At 38.7% G+C, this 9,831-nt stretch overlaps 1 protein-coding gene across 1 annotated transcript; it reads left to right on the top strand.

The window, feature by feature from the left end:
* Window positions 1-2,572: 2,572 nt before the first annotated feature.
* Window positions 2,573-6,876, top strand: slc6a4b (solute carrier family 6 member 4b). Its single transcript, XM_085909663.1, has 13 exons — window positions 2,573-2,771; window positions 3,483-3,617; window positions 3,785-4,004; window positions 4,100-4,238; window positions 4,307-4,441; window positions 5,096-5,199; window positions 5,289-5,416; window positions 5,485-5,597; window positions 5,822-5,953; window positions 6,024-6,123; window positions 6,216-6,316; window positions 6,526-6,693; window positions 6,796-6,876. The coding sequence occupies exons 1-13, from the start codon at window positions 2,573-2,575 to the stop codon at window positions 6,874-6,876; spliced, it is 1,755 nt and encodes a 584-aa protein (XP_085765789.1).
* The last annotated feature ends 2,955 nt before the right edge of the window (window positions 6,877-9,831 follow it).

Raw genomic sequence — 9,831 nt, forward strand, 5'->3', positions numbered from 1 at the left:
ATTAAATACAAACCTGTAATGGCTCCATGATTGTTCTTACTGGTTGGTGAAAAATACAACAAGCAAATGTAACTTCTTATCATATTGTACAAACAATATGCATATCCATAGCTATGTTTTCCTTATATTTTCTACATAAAAGTCAAACACTTTAGCTATGCAAAAGCATGGGGATAACAAGAAAATTCCACATTCCGATTTATCCTCATTGTGTACAGCAAAACTTTACAAAGCAGAGACTGTGGCAATTTATAGTAATTTCCCACCACATGCAGATGAGAAATCAGGGATTGATTCTATTTCTCCAAAGGAGTAAAACTACCAGCATTCAGTGGGTGTATAGACATCATTATTCCAGATGGTGGAGTCTCAAGGCCATGAGTCCCACTCTGCCTTGGAGGCACAGAGCTGTCAGGTGGATCACTTGGCGAAAGAATGTAGTGATTATGCAGCATGACAGACTGAGGAGGTGGATGCCCCCCAAAGATGCTTTCATGGTCTCAGCATCAGAACAAACAAAATCCAACTGAGAATGTGAATGTCAAGATGGACTCTTGGCAGCCCAAACAGTGTCCACATCCAAATACTGAACTGCAATCCTTTAGTCTTACAGATCACTTCCAATCCAAGCAAGGTCACAAAAACTAGCAAAAACAATACAAAAAGTTTAATAATAATAACAATAACAATAATAATAAAGTATTTACTGTATTTCAGTATTGCTGTACTGGATCTGTCCAGAAGAAGAAAGGTAAACAGTAGTTTGAGGATTGTAGTTTACTTTGCTTTATTACACAAAACTTAGTGCTCCACTTTTTTCTTTTCCCCCATGTATGTCAAAAAACTAAAACTAATGCAAAAATTAATAATTAAAAAGACATAATAAATATGCAAATTTGCTTTTGAAACTAATTAAAATTAAGTGAGTTTTAAAAAAAGTCAAAATGATATAAAAATGAACTACAATATAAAATGCATCAAAATTAGCACCTGTCAAAGACCCACAAAAATGAGATCAATAGAGAAATACGCAGAGGAAAGGAAAGGCCAGCATCTTGTAACGCTTTTCTTTTCTCTCTCTTTTTACTTGCATTTTTTTCTCTCCTTTCCATGTTTGTCTTCGGATTCCATTTCAGGAGTGACTCACACCTGACAGTGACATGAGGTTGAGGTAATAGCACATTGTGAAATGTCAAAGCAGGGCTTCCGCTCGAGTAAACAGCACAGCAGAGCTCTCCCCAAACTTCATCATGTGTTTGGTTTTATCATCACACCAATAGGTTCAGTATCATCACTGAGAGGAGAGTGAAAAGAGTCACCAGGATGCCATTTTGGTGAAGGATCAGTGGGAACAATCCATTGCTTCATTGGATCTGTAAGTTTGAGAAACATCAGTGGCGTGCCATATTTGTGTGTGTTCGTCTACTGGCAGCATCCGCGGGCATGGCTGACATGCACATGTCCACGTGTGATTGGAGTCGACGTGCTCGTACAAGCGATGGAGGCTCCTGTCAGTCTGATGTTCTTCTACTGCCGTGTGCCAATGTAGATTGACAGAATGGTATGCTAGAGAAGGCCAAAGCTATGTGAGCTGTTGTCTTTTTGCTTGTAGGCCCTCGGGAAGCGCACACCTCGGCTGAGCAGCCACAGCTTGCACCCCTCCGCCCTCAGCTGATTGCTATCCATGAAGGCATTTTGCAGTGGAAGAACATGAGCCGACCGAGCATATCGAATCCAGACTTAAAATTGTGAGCCGGGCCACCTCACACCAACTCAATTATCTCTGATATTGAAAATCTTCTTCTGGATGAATGGACAAAATTCCCCAGATACATTTCAGCATCTAAAAAGAAATAAAACTTGTCCCAGAAGAGTGGCTGCTGTTATATTTTGCAAAAAATGGAAACAGAAAACATATTTCCTCACGCTGCAATGGCCCTTTAGTTTCTTACAGGCTCTGTAGCTATTAGCTTTAAAGGTGACACCTTAATGATGGTGTCTCAATTTACCAGACTAACTTCATTTGATGCACTCTGCTCTCACAGAACCAATGTGAGATCTCTTCCGGTGTGCAATCTTTTTAATACGCTTGCTGCTAAAAGCGATGGATTTGATTTATCATTCATCAGGTTTTGTTAATAAGAGCATTTTAGCCTCTGTGATTCTATTCAAAACCATCTTGAGCAAGCAGCACACTTGCCTATCAAGAGCTTTCTGGATGAAACTTTATACAGTAAATGTGGCCTTCTTGTTGGCCTTCATTTGCATCAAGTGTGACATTTTCAAAACTGATTTGGTAAATAGATGTTGTGTAGGCCAGTATGATGCAGCACTTGTTTTGGCGTGGTTATAATGTGCAAATATCATTCCCAATGCTCTCATACTCCTAAATCTAAAAATCAGAACTTCATCACATATACAAGGTTATGACAAAATCTTCCTTGCATTGCCAAAGATCCTCTCTGGGGAATCTAGGCGTATATCAAGGCCCCGCCCACAGAGCCCACCCCTCATGGAGCTGCTCCTGTGGCTGACTTTTCGCAGTCCGTTGGCCCAACAGATCTCAGCGGTCATGGCCGGTAGTCTGATCCACCACGGGTCCCCAAAACCCGGATACGCATCCAACGCGGTCCAGATGCCAATCATCACGCAAACTGACTCAAGGGACAAATGGAGCAAAAAGATGGACTTTCTCTTGTCTGTCGTAGGCTTTGCTGTGGACTTGGGAAATGTTTGGAGGTTTCCTTACATATGTTACCAGAACGGTGGCGGTAAGATTCTATTTTTTTTCGTTTTTGTTTTTACTTTTACCATCGTTCATTTATGTTAAGTAAGCCATTTCCATGTAATTTAAAGAATAATCACCAAACGCGCTCCAAGTGCACGGACTCTGTCCATGGTACTGAAAGTAGCTTATTTCTCGAAAAATGAACGTATTTTCCATAAGACCAGAAAATCGTTTTTTTAAAAAAAATCACATTCAGATTTAACACATTTTAAGAAGCCAATGACACTTCATCTCCACCATCACGTCAAAACAACAAATAATAAACTTAAATTTCTAAACAAATAAAATGCAATTTCTAAATGTGTTATCACAATTAGGGTGATATTTGTTAAGCAGTTAGGAGCTGTCCGTTTTTAACTAGACTTGTGATTAGATTATGATTGAATTCAAATTTAATTATAATAAATCCCATAGAGAGCATAAAGTTTATTAGCAATTTCATTAGCAAGTGTGGTGTATGCCATAAATGTTAATGAAATTGATTGCTGAAAAATGCAATCCAGGTAAATCACAATGAAACATTTTAATTTAAGCCTAAACCCTTTTAATTGAAGCCTCTTAAACATCTCGATACTCTATAAATATAAATAGTTATCCTGAATACAATACTTTGTGGACCTGTTTATCCTCATTTTAGCTGGTGTACCTTCGTCTATGTATGTTTGTGTGTGTGCGTACGCATGTGAGAGTGCAGGAGCTTTCCTTATCCCTTATATTCTGATGGCCATCTTTGGCGGGGTGCCGCTCTTTTATATGGAGCTGGCTCTGGGACAGTTCCACAGAACTGGAGCCATATCCATATGGAAACACATTTGTCCCATCTTCAAAGGTAAGCTAAATGCAGTCAGGAAATCTATAATATTATCTACACTTTGACAACAATAAAAAAAAAAAATGCTGTCTCAAAAAAAAATTAAGATGAGCAAAATACAATTTGAAAAATGACAAATAGTTGACTTTAATATCATTGGTCTACTTTTTTTCCATGTGTTTTAGGTATAGGATATGCCATTTGCGTTATCGCTCTGTATGTTTCCTTCTACTACAACACCATCATCGCCTGGGCCCTCTTCTACTTCTACTCCTCCTTCTCCACCATCTTGCCATGGACAAACTGTGACAACGTGTGGAACACTGACAACTGCACCAATTATTTTGGGATGGATAACGTCACCTGGACGAATTCTTCACGATCTCCGGCAGAGGAATTTTACACGTAAGTGCATGTAAGTTTGACTATTAAGAAAAGGCATGTCAGGATTTCAAGTTGTTGAAGGGGTGCTGATGGCAGAATGTGTTCACCCCTACCAGGAGGAATGTCCTTGAGATCCACAAGTCGGCAGGTCTGGGAAATGTGGGAGGTGTTCGCTGGCAGCTGATGCTCTGCCTTTTTCTCATTTTCACCATTGTTTACTTTAGTCTGTGGAAGGGGGTGAAGACTTCTGGCAAGGTAACACCTTGTCACCGCTATTCCCCCCCACCCCCTTCCTTTTCTCACTGGTCTCCTTTCGCATCCAGGTTGTATGGGTGACCGCCACTCTGCCCTACATTGTCCTTTTCATCCTGTTGATCCGCGGTGCAACTTTGCCAGGTGCTTGGAGAGGAGTGGAATTTTACCTCAAACCCAATTGGGAGAAACTGCTGGAGACCAGTGTGAGTGGTCCTCTTCCCTGAAAAGTAAACATATCCAAAACAATTTAGACAATCCGAATCATTTTTTTTTATCACTTTGCATTATTTCGTTACACTGATCAAGACTCTTGATATTACACAGCATTCTAATAACTACAAATTTAGAACATTGACTCTGCCTGTATTGAGAAAGCATCGGAACCCTTTTGAACAAGGAACAATTTTGCCGAGATAGAAAATAATTGTATAGAAATGTAATGTGTGATCCCTTGAGATACTGACGATAAAAGGTTTTCTGTGGCTGACCGAGGCGTTATGCTAAAAACCTGTGTGCGCTTTGGTTGGAAGCGAATATGGATGAGACGAAATGAGATGCATAAATAAGCTACAGAGAGGCATAATAAGATGCATAATTGGTTTAGATTTTCTGCCCATTAACAAAGGCCTCCTTTTTCTCACTCACAACGCTGCCCTCTTCTTTTTAACACGCTGCTCTTCAGATCTCCCTGCGAACAGCTGGGTGGCAACAAGGCAGCTACAATATATGCTTTAATTGCACAACACCACTTGGCGTCCACATCATTTGGGATTTCGCCTTGAATATAATGGTTTTGTCACAGTTAGAATTGCATTTGCAGACTCATGGTTTCCTCTGACTCTTTTTTTTTTTTAAAGGTGTGGGTTGATGCTGCTGCTCAGATCTTCTTTTCCCTCGGTCCAGGCTTTGGAGTGCTACTGGCACTCTCCAGCTATAACCCTTTCACTAACAATTGCTATCGGTAAGAACGGACTCGGGTTGGACTATTCATATCATCCAATCCAAATAAGCTTCATATTGAATTTTATGTTTTCTGTCGCGCTTCTTTAGTGATGCCATCGTGACCAGTTTGGTGAACTGTGTGACCAGTTTCGTGTCAGGGTTCGTCATTTTTACCGTGCTGGGTTACATGGCGGAGATGAGGAAAGTGAAAGTTGAGGATGTGGCCAGAGATAAAGGTGACCCCCAAGACATTAAAAAGGATCCAAATTCATAGTGACCTCATAAAATGTTGGCTTGATCACAGGACCCAGTTTACTCTTCATCACGTACCCCGAGGCCATCGCCAACATGATGGGCTCCACTTTCTTCGCCATCATATTTTTTGTAATGATGATAACTCTGGGGCTGGACAGTACGGTACATCCTGACACCTGCATTCACTACACAATCGAGTTCAATAACATAACAACATATGGAAGCGAACGCTCCCCTCATGTTTCATGTCATCATCGGGTCTAATGGCAAATTAACTTTATATCCCACAGATATGATATTAAATTGCAGTTTTAAAACGTACATGCTTTGATAGATAGAGCAAATAATGTGACACTGTAAGGTCAATTACTCTCTATTTGTTTCAGTTTGGTGGGCTGGAGGCGATCATCACAGCCGTGTTGGACGAATACCCCGATCAGTTCTCTCAAAGACGTGAACTCTTTGTTCTTTGTTTGGTGGTGGTCTGCTTTCTGGGCTCGTTGAGTACTCTTACAAATGTATGGTTGGTTTTTTTACATTTTTTTTTATCATTTGTCTTAACGTGACTTAACATTGGCTGATTGGCAGGGCGGTGCCTATGTTGTGAAGCTGCTGGAGGAGTTTGGGGTTGGCTGTTCTATCATTGCTGTAGGATTCCTTGAAGCCATTGCAGTTGCCTGGTTCTATGGTAAACACAAGAGTGGCTGATTGCGTAATTGTTTTTCCTGTGACAGCAATAAAGAGCATCATTGCCAAGATATATCCATCTCTTGCTTTCAGGTATCAACAGATTCAGCAATGATGTTGAAGCCATGCTGGGCAAAGCTCCGGGAATGTTTTGGAAGGTGTGCTGGGTTGCTATCAGTCCAGCCTTTCTGGCGGTAAGAAGTCTCTCTTTATTTTAGGACTATTTTGAATAAAAACAATGATGTTGTTGTCTCTATTAATATTATTTTCCCACACATGATCGAGTAGGGGCCCACAAAGGGCTAACACTAGAAGTGTGTTAAAAGTTAGCGTTCAAAACTTAATATTGGTATGAATTGAATGTCATCTATATGGTCATGCCATGTCTCTCCTCTATTTTCAGTATATCATGGTGAGTTCGCTACTGAAAGCCCCACTACTCACATTGTTTGACTATCAGTACCCAGACTGGAGCATCACAGTTGGATACATCATTGGCTTTTCATCCCTAATATGGATCCCCATTTACATGATTTACAAAATGGTGTGGACACCAGGATCGCTCAAACAGGTCTGTGAATCCGCAATGTCAATTTAGAAAAAAATAAATCAAAAATGACCTGGGTAGAAAACTAATCACTTGTCCTTAATGAAATGACTTTCCAAATGACAGAGGCTAGCAGTGTGTCTGAGACCGGAGAGGACCTTACCTGACATTCACACCGACAGCCTAAACATGGCCATCGTTCCATAGAAAAGAAGATACTACAGATGAAAAAAATACCTTTGTCTGTCTTGTATCGGAAGTTTTTTTTAATTATTTTTTTTATCTGTGACATAATGACTGTTTACAGCTTATGTGGTGAGGTTATTTTTTTGTGTGGGTAACTTATCAAGTTAATAAGGAATTACAAGGTACATTTTGATAATATTAAAAATAAATACTTGTGTATGCTCAAAGATATGTCTGGATCAATGGGACAATGTAAAGTTTTTTGCAAGTCGGTGTTTCATAGCGTTATAGTCTCTAAGAGTCTGTACCTAGTATTGTTTTCACACTGACTGATAAAGAAGGAAGGAAAAAAAACAGCATGCATTGCTTTGCATGGGGTATTTCCTCATGTCAATCGTTGTTTACAAACTATGATATAAGTGTGTTCAGCAAATTTTTTTAAGTGAATAATGTGTGATTTTATATCATTAACAAATGATGTATTCCTGGCAGCAGTTTCAAGACACATTGTGGGTTGTTATTATTATTATTTTTGATTGTGACTTTTACTCCGTGTAATTATTTGAAATACATCATCTTCACATGATGTGTAGGCTTCTATACCAGCTGCCAAACCTTGATGAATGAAAATGAAAACAAATGAGACACTGAGGCTTGACTGAAGGGCCCCCCCAACCCCCCCAACGTTGAGTCTGTCAATAATCAAAAGAGCAGGGCAATTTAGTGGAAACATAGTGATAAGATGGTTGTGCAACGAGATTGTTTCCAACTTGTGTCTGATTCTTCACTTATCTTCAAATAGACTCTTTGGCCTTAATCTTCCTAAATATGCCAGTGGATGTACATCATGGGTATTGGTTGTTTTGACATTGTGCCTCTCCAAATAGTGTTTTGACTTGATAATTGAAGATGCCTATCTATTTATTTTCAACATTGGTCAAATCTCATATACAAGCGCTTTAACTTTTTCTTTTTAACCAGTGAGTAATGTGATGAGAAAAGTGATGATTGCTGTATGAATTACATTATTTTAGTAAATGTTTGATTTCATTTTAGTGTCTATTATTCTATAAATCATTTGAGTGGGCTGGTTTTCCAGTGATCTAACAGGAGGAGGGAGGTTTACCAATATGTGGTACCCAGAAAAAAACAATAAATTGCAATCATGGTTTCATGTTTATGACAAGATAAACTTAATTCCAATTTATTGTTCTGTTACATCATTTCATATCAAATTTGATTAGCATGCTAATATGAAAACCATATAAAATATCCCCTGAACTGAAAAACTAAAAAGCACACTTACTTTTTGTCTCCGATGCCAGACAAGTTTGTACAAGATATGCAATAGTGAGGATTGAAGTAGCTATACAACAAACACATGCACACGTGCAAACACATTATGGTCCATTAAAGGTCTGTTTTAGATGTCATTTTGGTTGTGGTAAAGAAACCAAGCCCCATCACTACAAAGACTACAAGTAGGAACATACACAAGAGTATAAAGTAGTTTGTAACATACAGTACGATCCACCATTGAGCATCTCGCCGATGTTGATCAAAGCTTCTTTGTGTCAGTGACCATTGAAGTATACAACAGGAAACACATAAAAGAGATGTTTCTTAATAGGCTGCTAGCAGCTCCTAAATAACATGAGCGACGATCGGTAGAGACAAACCGACCAATAAATCAAATGGATTTGATGCAGCAACTTTTAAAGGAAATGAATAAATATAAATATGTCATTCAAGGATTGTTCATGTATCCACGGATCCAAATTTGGTTTGAAATAGTAGTGTAATAAATTGTTTTAACATTACTGCAGTAATGTTCAATTCAACAGATGGTAAAAAATTTTTTTTATACGTTACCAATGCAGTAACACATATACATGATTAGGCAAACTATGTCTTTTACTATCAATGGGAACCCCCAAAATATATAAATTGTAGTTACTTTTAATTATGGAGTCAACATAAATAAATATTGGGATTGAGGGGTAGGATTTTAAACTTCTTCCAGGGAGTGTATGACAAAACATACACATCGTAGACATCACATGAGACAAATGTATTAGTGTGAATGTTTCAAAAGGTTTGCTGCAAATCAGGGGCAATATGTGTTATGAAATGGTTCTTTAGGGATGAAGCTAAAGGCCATAAACATCATTCATGCAAAGTAATTATATAAGGATATAACCCCAAGGAACTTGACCTTTACATCAATTCTTGATTGCTCTTTGACATTTCAGCCATGTGAAATGTGATGGAGGCCTGACACTTGCATGATGGTTTCCAATAAGACATAAGGTTTTATAACATTTGTAGTGTAGGAACGTGCCTGCTGCGTGATGATCCATCTTTGATTTTATATTATGGCTCAACCACAAAAGTTTTAGCATTGTAGTAGAGGGAACTGCTTCAACTTTTCTTACAGTAGTTTCATCACATTGACATGATAATTATGATCTAAAAGTCAGCTTTTGTGGTTGATTCAATCTTAAAACTTTTTTTCCCCCCTCATAAATAACCACTGAGTGATCAATACTGCGATTGATGACCCATTCATTCAAATCACACCTATTAATCGCAATGGCACACATGATATGATATGTCGTGATTTCTTTTTTCCTGAAACCATGACTTTGGATGATATGATAAACTTAATTCTCAGCCATTTAACATTTATTAGAAGGGGAGTAAAATAGCTACAATTGAATCTTTCTTAGCGAGCGACATATTCTTTGAAAATGATTTGAGCATTAGCTATTTTATTTCGTTCATGTAACAGCTACAAATCACATCATTTATTTTGAATGATCTTTTTTTTTTTTTGCTGAGTCAGAAAATTCGACGGTTGTAGGACCCCGATCCCATAGCGGAAGCGCTCGCTCCCATCAGCATCATTCTCATCACCATCGTTTCTTCCGCTTCCACTGCTGTGATGCTAGCTGCCTTCCCACAGGCTTTATTCAT

Source organism: Syngnathus leptorhynchus, chromosome 4 (assembly GCF_054491065.1).
Source record: "Syngnathus leptorhynchus isolate UIUO chromosome 4, UIUO_Slep, whole genome shotgun sequence".
Taxonomy (NCBI): Eukaryota; Metazoa; Chordata; class Actinopteri; order Syngnathiformes; family Syngnathidae; genus Syngnathus; species Syngnathus leptorhynchus.